General features: G+C 43.5%; 1 protein-coding gene across 3 annotated transcripts in view; it reads right to left on the bottom strand.

The window, feature by feature from the left end:
* Positions 1 to 12,264, bottom strand: part of LOC115467017 (cell division cycle 20.2, cofactor of APC complex-like) — a 177,004-nt gene that overhangs the window by 65,747 nt on the left and 98,993 nt on the right. For 2 of the 3 annotated variants that reach the window (XM_030198657.1, XM_030198658.1), the window contains exon 6: positions 2,188 to 2,268. The exons of the other annotated variant lie outside the window; for it this stretch is intronic. In XM_030198657.1, the coding sequence (XP_030054517.1) occupies positions 2,188 to 2,268 (81 nt within the window). The remainder of the gene's footprint in view (positions 1 to 2,187; positions 2,269 to 12,264) is intronic. 3 annotated transcript variants of the gene reach the window in all.

Here is a 12,264-nt window from a genome sequence, read left to right as displayed (position 1 = left end):
GACTGCACCTCGAATACTGTGTTCAATTCTGGTCGCCGCATCTCAAAAAAGATATTGTGGAATTAGAAAAGGTGCAGAGAAGGGCAACGAAAATGATAAAGGGGATGGGACGACTTCCTTATGAGGAAAGGCTAAAGCGGCTAGGGCTCTTCAGCTTGGAGAAAAGGCAGCTGAGGGGAGATATGATAGAGGTCTATAAAATGATGAGTGGAGTTGAACGGGTAGATGTGAAGCGTCTGTTTACGCTTTCCAAAAATACTAGGACTAGGGGGTATGCGATGAAGCTACAATGTAGTAAATTTAAAACGAATCGGAGAAAAGCTCTCTTCACTCAATATGTAAAACTCTGGAATTTGTTGCCAGAGAATGTGGTAAAGGCAGTTAGCTTAGCGGAATTTAAAAAAGGTTTGGACAGCTTCCTAAAGGAATGGACTTGGGGAAAATGCACTAATTCTGGGATAAGCAGTATAAAATGTTTTGCACTTTTTTGGGATCTTGCCAGGTATTTGTGACCTGGATTGGCCACTGTTGGAAACAGGATGCTGGGCTTGATGGACCTTTGGTCTTTCCCAGTATGGCAATACTTATAAACTTATGTAACAAAGTTACAAGGTGGTGGTTTTTGCCATAAGGATGCTAGGCTGGCACAGAGAGAAGCATAACCTGCAGAAAAAAGGAGGTGCTTATGCCCCTGTTCAAGTTGTTGGTAAGGTCTCACTTGAAGTATTGTGTTAAATATTAGAGGCCGTATCTTGCTGTGGACATAAAAACACTTCCAGCAGTTCAGAGGAAGGTGAGGAAAATTATATGCTGTTTGTGCCAAAAGACATAGGAGAAGAGACTTGAAGACCTGAATATGCATAACATAGAGCAGAGGTTCTCAACCCAGTCTTTGGGACACACAAAGCCAGTCAGGTTTTCAGGATACGCACAATGACTATGCATGAGATAAATTTGCATGTGCTACCTCTATTGTATGCAAATGTATCTCATGTGTATTCATTGTGGGTATCCTAAAAACCTGATTAGCTTGGTATGTCCTGAGGACTGGGTTGAGAACTCCTGACCTAGAGGGAAGGAGGGATTGGGGAGATATGATACAAAGTACTTGAAAGGTATTAAAATGCAATCAAATCTTTTTGAGACAGGATAGTAAAAAAAAAAAAAAAAGAGGACATGAATTTGAGGTTGCAGCTTAGTAGACTCAGGAGTAACGCTAGAAAATATTTTTTCACAGAGATGGTGGTTGATGCCTGGAATACTCTGCCAGTGGAGGTGGTGGAGACAAACACATTGATGGAATTCAATTAGACATGGGATAAACACAGAGGATCCTTATATAGAATGAGCATGCTATCAAAATAAAAATTAAATAACCTTACGGCTGTTGATGTGTTATGATGGGTGAGTAGTTTTCTGATTGCAACTCTAACTGTGGGGAAACTAGGCCAGTGCCAAGCACACGGTCTGTGTCCCATATACAGCAAGATCAGGATAGGCTGGAGTGGGCTTAGATGGCAACTCCAGTAGTTGTACAGTGCCAGTGGTCTTGTATGGTCTATGTCCCATAAATGGCAAAGAAAGCTCAGTATCAAGTATATATACTTCATACCACATACATTATCAGGCATACTGGCTGAACCATGTAGGTCTTTATCTGCTGTCATGTATATGTTACTATAGGACAACACAGTTGCAGGGATTGAAAGACCTATGATGTGTCTGATCAGCTGAGTAAAAAAAAATGAGGTAGAGGATCTTGAAGATTCAGAAACCACCGCTCAAGCTTAGAAAGTTCGATTATAAGCTGGATAGTTTTCTGGGTTATTTTATGTACATACATGTATATTTTCAAAAGTTGAATGCAAACCCTTCCCTAACCCTGCTCCTAGAATTCATCTGCTCAGTCTAGGTAAACTTACACATATACAGGTTTAAAATGCTTTGAAAACTACCCTCAGACACCTGCCAGAAAAAAAAACCCAACAAATTGGCTGAGAAGTCCAATTTGATAAGAAAAAAACTTTCTGTCAGAGTAAGGGAAAAATATATCCAATAGACACAAAGAGGCTGGAAGTTCTCTGCATGCTAGGAAAAACCTCTCTAGGAAATTCTGTATGATGACATTGAATGAGGACACTGGTCACTTGTGTGGCTTATTCATCCAAACAAAAACACATTGTTTACCTTGATATCAATGCTGGGGCCACAAATATGAGGTCCATTTATCACTCTTCGTGCTTCCTTTGCCATTCGCTTGTCCCAAATCTCAACAGGAAAAGAAAAGTAGATCAATAAGGCATTAAACTAAACTAAAGAGAGCTGTAATGGAATGCTTGAAAAGAACCTAAAATGTTTGGGTTTTTTTTAACAGGGAAAACATTCTGTATATAATTCTGGATGGTTTATAGATTAACACTGACTGATTTATGATGAAGTTACTCACTTGTACCAGGTGTTCTCGAAGGACAACAGAGAATATATTCTTGCATGTGGGTGACATCATCTGATGGAGCTCAGCACAAATGCTACCCAACATTCTATCACTAGAAGCCTTTGATAGCTCTGACTGTGCATGCGTGAGTGCCTTCCCACCAGCCTCATTTGCACAGGACCAGCAGCTGAGTCCAAAAAGCTTGGAGAATACAACTCCTAGGGGAGGTGGGAAGGTATGTGAGAATATGCGTCCTGCTGCCCTCAGAGAATACCTGCTATAGGTGAGTAACTTTGCTTTCTCTGTGGACAAGCACGACAGTATCTTTTCACATGCAGGAATCCCTAGCTAGCAGGCTCACTGAAAACAACACAGGTAAGGCCAACCAGGAACTATAACAAACTTATACGAACAAGGTGAAGATGCAGCCTGGCATAGGCGCCCGGTATAAGAGGCTTCTCTTCTGACGTATTTCCTGTTTCTGCGAGAGCAGAACCATGCGAGGGAAGGCTGGAGCCTGCTGCTCCTTGCAATGCCGGCTGCTGTCGGCATAACCTCCCCGTCTCTGCATCCGGCTGCAGCTTAACCCCACACTGACACTAACTACTTCCCCCTGCAGGAGAGACGCAGACACATATCTACCATAACAACCAGCCGCAAGTCTGGCTTCCAGGATTGGCTTCTCATCATAGATTGGCTGCCCCAGCTACCACTAGACTGTAGCTGACCACTCAGCACGGGCATGGAGTAGAAAGGCGGGTGTGAGCTTGTTGCCATGGCTACCCTGTGATTTCCTTATTGCTAGGGAATATAGTTCTTCAGGATGCCTGCAGGCTGGATTGTGAGAGCAGAAGAAGGCAGGAGGCAGCAGCAAGGAGCATCTGGTACAAGTTTACCCAGAGGTAAGGCAGAGAGACGAGCCCTTCTCTCGCAGAGTGCCACTAATCAGAGAATGTGACAGGCAAAGGACTAGGGCTATTCACTGCTCCAAGTCCTGAACAGAGGAGAGATATGAAACACAGCAGGAGATATGAAAGAGGAGAGACTTGGAGAGTGCAAAAAGATATAAAGTAGACTGGACAAGAGATTGAGAGAGATAGGAAAGAAGAGACAGAAAGAGGGAGAGATTGATAGGTAGCAAGGTGAAGAGATAGAAGATGAATGGAGGTTAGAGAGATTTACCAGTTAAGGGAAAGGGGGGAAGAAGGAAAAGTTGTGCATAGTGTTTTGCAGTTGAGCAACCACTTTATTGACATATGATACATTTCTAATATCTAAATTTAATAAAAGGTATTAATTGTGACTTACTTTTATTTATTTTTTCTATGTGTTATCAGCCAATTATGGATTTAAGCTCCACCCCCAACCCCGACCACAACCCCGCCCCCTTTAGCCTCCCCAAACAGTTGGGCCACCGACCACCTATGCAGCCTGGAAAAGAAGAAAATGGGCCTACTAATAACAAAAATGTATAATCCGCATTATCTACAAATTCTAAGCAGAAAACAGTTTACATACACAATAGAATAAACAAACTGTCAATACATTACAAATAGACTTATAGTATCATCATAAAAACATAACACAAAAATTACAGGTGTCAATATAAACAAAACAAAATAAAATATGGAGGGTGGAGTTGGATTCTACACCCCAAACAAATTCTGCAGAACTGTCTGACCAAACCAGCTATTGCATTGGGAATCATGCTCAAGGCAGTAGTGAAGACCACATTGCAGCTTTGTTAATCTCCTCAATGGAGGCTGACTTCAAGTGGGCTACTGACGTAGACATGGTTCTTACATGACCCTCCAGAGTCAGCCTAGCCTGGGCATAAGTGAAGGAGATGCAGTCCACTAACCAGTTAGATAAAGTGCATTTACTGATGGCTGTCCGCATCCTGTTATGGTCAGAAGAAACAAAAAGCTGGATGGGCTGCTCCACATAGAAGGCCAAGGCTAGCTTGCAGTCCATGGTGTGCAGTGCATTTTCACCAGGATAAGCATGAGGTTTGGGGGAAAATGTTGGCAAAACAATTGACTGATTAAGATGGAATTCCGACAGTACCTTAGGAAGGAACCTAGGATGGATCCAAAGAAGTTTATAAAATTACCCTCTAAAATCCATACTCCTCTAGCAATAATTAAGATTATTTTAGCACTAAATATTGCTCATACTGGACTTCAACATTCTTTTTTAGATACCTAAATTAAACTCAACTCAAACATGCTGCTGGTACTCTTATTAGTCTAAGATTTTGTGGTTCTAGTACGGTTTTTCCTAAGAGATTTTGTAGCTCAGTTGAAAACGTATAATATGCTTTGTCTTGTAAATACTTCACACCCTTGTGTATATTTCACAAACTGCAATCATAATAATACAATTCAAAATGCACTGGATTTTGTTTCATCAATCTGTATGGCATACTACACCTTCAGTGGGACAAGGAAATATCTATTGTACCTGAATGTAACTCACATTGAGCTACAGTGGTGGAAATAAGTATTTGATCCCTTGCTGATTTTGTAAGTTTGCCCACTGACAAAGACATGAGCAGCCCATAATTGAAGGGTAGGTTATTGGTAACAGTGAGAGATAGCACATCACAAATTAAATCCGGAAAATCACATTGTGGAAAGTATATGAATTTATTTGCATTCTGCAGAGGGAAATAAGTATTTAATCCCTCTGGCAAACAAGACCTAATACTTGGTGGCAAAACCCTTGTTGGCAAGCACAGCGGTCAGACGTCTTCTGTAGTTGATGATGAGGTTTGCACACATGTCAGGAGGAATTTTGGTCCACTCCTCTTTGCAGATCATCTCTAAATCATTAAGAGTTCTGGGCTGTCGCTTGGCAACTCGCAGCTTCAGCTCCCTCCATAAGTTTTCAATGGGATTAAGGTCTGGTGACTGGCTAGGCCACTCCATGACCCTAATGTGCTTCTTCCTGAGCCACTCCTTTGTTGCCTTGGCTGTATGTTTTGGGTCATTGTCGTGCTGGAAGACCCAGCCACGACCCATTTTTAAGGCCCTGGTGGAGGGAAGGAGGTTGTCACTCAGAATTGTATGGTACATGGCCCCATCCATTCTCCCATTGATGCGGTGAAGTAGTCCTGTGCCCTTAGCAGAGAAACACCCCCAAAACATAACATTTCCACCTCCATGCTTGACAGTGGGGACGGTGTTCTTTGGGTCATAGGCAGCATTTCTCTTCCTCCAAACACGGCGAGTTGAGTTCATGCCAAAGAGCTCAATTTTTGTCTCATCTGACCACAGCACCTTCTCCCAATCACTCTCGGCATCATCCAGGTGTTCACTGGCAAACTTCAGACGGGCCGTCACATGTGCCTTCCGGAGCAGGGGGACCTTGCGGGCACTGCAGGATTGCAATCCGTTATGTCGTAATATGTTACCAATGGTTTTCGTGGTGACAGTGGTCCCAGCTGCCTTGAGATCATTGACAAGTTCCCCCCTTGTAGTTGTAGGCTGATTTCTAACCTTCCTCATGATCAAGGATACCCCACGAGGTGAGATTTTGCGTGGAGCCTCAGATCTTTGTCGATTGACAGTCATTTTGTACTTCTTCCATTTTCTTACTATGGCACCAACAGTTGTCTCCTTCTCGCCCAGCGTCTTACTGATGGTTTTGTAGCCCATTCCAGCCTTGTGCAGGTGTATGATCTTGTCCCTGACATCCTTAGACAGCTCCTTGCTCTTGGCCATTTTGTAGAGGTTAGAGTCTGACTGATTCACTGAGTCTGTGGACAGGTGTCTTTCATACAGGTGACCATTGCCGACAGCTGTCTGTCATGCAGGTAACGAGTTGATTTGGAGCATCTACCTGGTCTGTAGGGGCCAGATCTCTTACTGGTTGGTGGGGGATCAAATACTTATTTCCCTCTGCAGAATGCAAATAAATTCATATACTTTCCACAATGTGATTTTCCGGATTTAATTTGTGATGTGCTATCTCTCACTGTTACCAATAACCTACCCTTCAATTATGGGCTGCTCATGTCTTTGTCAGTGGGCAAACTTACAAAATCAGCAAGGGATCAAATACTTATTTCCACCACTGTATAATTGAAAATAGCATAAAGCCAAATCCAAATCAATAAATAAAACATGAATGAACAATTATAGAGTATTCAAAATGTTAATAAGAGCAAGTAACAAAAAAGTCTTCATTACAGTAGCTATCATACCCCCTTTGACTTGGTACTTAGTAGAAGTCCTTTTTACAGCAGTAACAGCCATGAGCCATTTATAATGCCTACTAACTTTACACAGTGGAATGGTGCAGATTGTGTCCATTTTTCTTGGCAGAATAGCTCAAGTTCTTCCAAATTGGCTGGAGATATTCTGCATTCTTCAATTCTTGCCACAAATTTTGTACTGGATTGAGTTCTGGGTTTTGAGTGCATCACTAAGAGATTCATTTTCTTCTTGTTGAGCCACTCTGTTATCCTTCTGAAAGATGAATCTTCTCTCCAGTTTTAGGGAAATGGCAGAGTAGAACAAGTTTTCATCCAGTATCCTCCTTTACTTTGTACCATCCATCTTTCCTTCAGATCTTCACAAGCTTTCCACTCCCTACTGCTGCAAGGCATCCACACAACATGTTGTCACCACCTAGTTTAATGTAGGGATAGTATTAACAAGTTGACTGCACTGTTTGGTTTATGCCATACAGTATCACTCAACACTGAAATAAAAAAATTCCATGTTGATCTCATGAGATCAGAAAACCTTCTCTCACAAATGTGCAGTGTTCTTTGTTTCTTTTCACATGCCATGAGGCACATCTTATGAATTAATTCATCAGTGATTTCATTCTTGCCATCCTCCCATACAGGTCATGTTTGTGAAGTCTTCTTGAAACTGAACAGTCAACATATTTCCCTGTCTCTGTAATTTTTTTTAAAGTAATCATAGGCCTCACAGTGATCTTCTTTAGCAGTTTCCTTAACCAACAGCTAATGGCTTTGGAAAGATGGCCTGATCAAGGTAGTGCCTTGGTGATGACAAACTGTTTTTACTTTATGATAGACCTGACAATGCCCTGTGGCAGAGCTCAACAAATCCCAGGCACAAGGTCAACATGGTGCCTAGAAATTTCACACTGGTTCCAGGGATTTCTTCTCCCCAAGTTTCTTGCTTCTGCACCGTGATTTAGCTCCCTATCTAGCTTATTTTCAAAAGAGAAAGACGCCCATATTTCGACCCAAATCAGGAGATGGGCGCCTTTCTCTCATGGGCGCCCAAATCGGTATAATCGAAAGCCGATTTTGGGCACCTCCAACTGTGCAGTGTGTCGCGGGAACGGACAAAGTTGACGGGGGCGTGTCGGAGGTGTGGTGAAGGCGGGACTGGGGCATGTTTATCGGCCGAGGAGAAATGGGCGCCCTCGGCCAATAATGGAAAAAAGAATGGCGCCAGAAGCGAGAATTTGGGTCACTTTTTTGGACCCTTTTTTTTCACGAACAAGTCCCCAAAAAGTGCCTCAACTGCCCAGATGAGCACCGGAGAGAATCGGGGATGACCTCCCCTGACTCCCCCAGTGGTCACTAACCCCCTCCCGCCAAAAAAAAAGAACTTTAAAAACTTTTTTTTCCAGCCTGTATGCCAGCCCCAGCTCCATCACAGCAGTATGCAGGTCCCTGGAGCAGTTGTTAGTGGGTGCAGTGGACCTCAAGCAGATGGACCCAGGCCCACCCCCCCCACCTGTTACACTTGTGCTGCTAAATGGGAGCGCTCCAAACCGCCCCCAAAACCCACTGTACCCACATCGAGGTGCCCCCCTTCAGCCATAAGTGCTATGGTAATGGTGTAGAGTTGTGGGCAGTGGGTTTTGGGGGGGGGGGATTTGGGGGGCTCAGCATCCAAGGTAAGGGAGCTATGGACTTGGAAAGTATTTTAATTTTTTTTTTTTTTTTAATTGTTACAAGTGCCCCCTAGGATGCCCAGCTGGTGTCTTGGAATGTGAGGGGGACCAGTGCACTACGAATCCTGGCCCCTCCCATGACCAAATGCCTTGGATTTGTTCATTTTTGAGCTGGGCGCCTTCAGTTTCCATTATCGCTGAAAACCAATACCGCCCTGCTCAAATCTGCCCAAATGCGATGCATTTGCCCGGCACAAACCGTATTATCGAAACAAAAGATGGACGCCCATCTTTTTTGAAAATATGGTCTGGCCCGCCCTTCGCGGACCCATCCTCAGAGATAAACGCCCATGGAGATGGGCGTTCGCGTTCGATTATGCCCCTCTATGTAAGCTTGAACTACGTGGTGCAGGACGTTTGATAGTCTCGCATCTTCAAGTCTTGTGGCATTTAGAGAGAGACTGGGTGAAGGGTTGGGAGTGGGTGGAAGTGACTGAGGAAGAGACTGGGTAAAGCAAAGGCCACTGGGAAGGGGGTATGTGCAAGAGTGATGTCACCCAGCTATCATCATGCTTTGGGAAAGGAGAATACTGGGTTTTGCCAGCGATTTACAGAGGCTCTGTAAGGAACTGATTTACTATTATTTCTTTGCCCACAGACACAAAATAGAAAAATAGCCTTATTGATGATCTGGAAGAGGTTGGAATGTTGGAAGGGGACAATGTTAGAAGAATGGGGAGGGAGAAGCAAGAGAGGTTTCCGCTGCTTGCTCCTAAATTTAATGAAAATGTGTTGAGGTCTATCCTAAAGGATATTCAAGCATATTGAAAATTCTTACAGCCTTATCCCCCAACCTGTACTTTTGAATAACTTTATCCTGGAATTCTTTAGCAGCTCTGTTTGACATTTTTTTAGAGTGTTGCTTCAAATTTATTTTATACAACAGAAGCAGCTTGAATCTTCATCCAGGAGTATGAAAATTAGAATCAGCTCAGATACTGTGAATGGACACAACAGGCCTCTATTATAAATTACTGGGAAAAAAGGCCCGTTTCTGACACCAATGAAACGGGCGGTAGCAAGGTTTTCCTCGGAGTGTGTGTGTTGTACAGAGTGTGTGTGAGAGTGAGTGTGTGAAAGTGAATGTGTGAGTGTGTGTGACAGAGAGAGTGAATGTGTGTGTGTGACAGAGAGAGTGCTCCAATTATTGTCTGCAACATGTCAAAACTGGGCAGATGAAGAAGTGGGCCAACTCCTCCAGAGGCAAGGGTACAGTTTCTCTCTAGCTATACTGCCCCACGACTAGTTCTGGAGCCTCTCCACTCTGGACGCACCTTCCTCTTGAGAGTTTTGTGACACCAAAGGCCCTGGATGGCTTCTGCAGCCCCTGAAAAATGGAATCTCAATCCATCGTTTCGTCACATCCTTCCAATATCCACAATAACAAAGGCACTTGCTCCTCATGATGGATCAACTGGATCCTTGTAGTCCCCCCCCCCCCCCCCCCCCACACACACACTTCAGGAAAGAGTTCTGCTTCCTAGGAAATAAGTTAGAGTCAGCTATGCTCCCATCCTCCACTTCATCTGCCATTCCTCCTTTAAGAAGGAGATAGAAACAACACACCAGATACTATAGGATGTTCCGGATACTGACTGACCCTCCCCCTTCCTCAAGGGGGCTCCAATCCTACCCCAGACTGACTACCAGAAACACCTGGACTGGAACCTGCGAGATCTGAAGCTTTCAGCGACCAAGATTACTGTAAGCAAACCTTGCTGCCCTACTTTAACCAGTTACCACACTGCAGAACATGCAAGACACACACAGCCTGAACACAAAATGGTGCCTGTTTCTGCCGGCAGAAATCCACCAGCCACAGTGGACCAGAGTCTCTGAAGAGTTAGAGTCTGCAGCCCTCACTGCTAATGCCCAAGAGCTGGGCATAGAGATGGTGCACTGGTGCTCACATGCCCTTCAACCCCTGCTGCAATTTGCTATCCAGGCTTGCCCCCCTCAGGATTCCCCATTGCTTTAAAGTTGCTTTGTCTCCCTATTTATTTGCTTTAATTCCTTTTATTTTAAACATAATATTGTCAGGCAAACCAGAAACATGTTGCAAACAATCCCCAAGCACTGTGGGTGGGGAAGAGATGTCTCTCTAATTAACTGAATTTGTACAAGAGTCTAATTTGTTTCATGAGTCTCATCATGGTTTTTGGATGTGCCATAGCCTTGAGACACTTTTATTATTATTATTATTATTATTATTAACATCTGAAGTAAAAAAGAGATATTAAGCAAAGAAAAGGATATGTTATCTGAATCAGGTTTCACTTCAACTGTTCTTCAGTAGTTTCATTTTTTCTACAGAATAGGTCATATGCAGTAACGAAGGACGAAAAGTTTCTAATTCATGGCAACCACCATGTGGATTTCCACAAGGATCTCCTATCTCCAATATTATATGAGTTCACTTAAGAATGTAAAACTAAAGGATGGTATGAAACCTTTTTCTTATGCAGAAAGTATTTTCTTATTGGTCTCAGGTGCATCGCATGATAGTTTGTTTTCTGGAATTAGATATGGGATGGAGGAAATAAAACGCTGGTCCCTCTTTGTGAGACAAAGTAAATGCAGACAAGACTAAGGTCTTATGGTTTAGTACAAATAAACTGAATATATCTGGGTATGTTCCATACTTAGATGGTTCACAGTTGACTATTGATAGACAGTCGAGAGTATTAGGTGTTATTCTAGATTCCACTATGAATATGAATGCCCAAATTAAACACATATCCGAGAAGGTATTTTTTAAACTGAAACAATTTTAGCTAGTCCAGTCTTATTTTATCTCTGATCATTTTAATGGGCTTGTATAATTATTAGTGCTGTCACAATTAGATTACTGCAACTAGTTGTATACAGGAATTACTCAAAAGAAGGTGCAGAGGTTGTAACTGCTTCAAAATACAGCGGCTAGGCTCATATTTTGAAAAGCTAAATATGACCATGTATCCCCACTACTGATCGAGTTGCACTGGTTCCCCATAAGGGCAAGAATAATTGTTAAATTATGTTGTTTTGCTTTTAAAATATTAGAGAGTTATTGTACGACTGATCTGACTTCTAAAATTATGTTGCTGAGAGCAGAAAAAGAACAATGTACCTTTCTTATGTTGAGTGCTCCTTCTTTTCTAGGAATTAAATTTAAAGGTGTTCTAGAAAAGTCTATACTATTTCAAATGGTAAAATGTTGGAATCTGTTTTGAGCAGATACTAGGACACCTGTATCCTACACTTTTTTGGAAATGACTAAAATCTTATTAGTTTTCAGAATTTTTGTTATAACTAGATTTCTTTTTAGCTTAGAGAGATCTGGTTTTGTATTACATTTATTTGTGTTGTTAAACCAGGGGCGTAGCCACGGGTGGGCTTGGACGGGCCCAGGCCCACCCATTTTCCCTCCAGGCCCGCCCATTCTTCACACGCTGTCGCTGCCCTTTTGTCCCGTGGAGGCAGCGTTCAGCGTTTCCTTCCTGCCCTGTCTTCTCCCCAGGCTCCGCTGCATCGTCCCGGCCTGCAAGAGGAATCGTTTTCCTTTTCGTCCGTCGCGCTGCGCTTCCAAACACACAGGCAGCTTCGCTTCTCCCCCGCCACGTCCATTCTGGCCCTCTCTGATGCACTTCCTGTTAGGGCCGGATGAACGCGGCGGGGGAGGAGCGAAGCTGCCTGTGTGTATGGCAGCGTAGTGCGACGGCCGAAAAGGAAAACGATTCCTCTTGCAGGGACGATGCAGCAGAGCCTGGGGAGAAGACAGGGCAGGAAGGAAACGCTGCCTCCGCGGGACAAAAGGGCTGCGACAGCGCGGGAAGGATGTGGATTTGCGGGCCTGGGGGGAAAGTGGCTGAGCTGCTGGGACATGGGAGGGAGAGGAGGAAGGG

This window comes from Microcaecilia unicolor, chromosome 3 (assembly GCF_901765095.1).
Source record: "Microcaecilia unicolor chromosome 3, aMicUni1.1, whole genome shotgun sequence".
In the NCBI taxonomy this organism is placed as follows: domain Eukaryota; kingdom Metazoa; phylum Chordata; class Amphibia; order Gymnophiona; family Siphonopidae; genus Microcaecilia; species Microcaecilia unicolor.
Note: the sequence above shows the minus strand (reverse complement) of the source record. Positions and strands in the feature narration are given on the sequence as shown.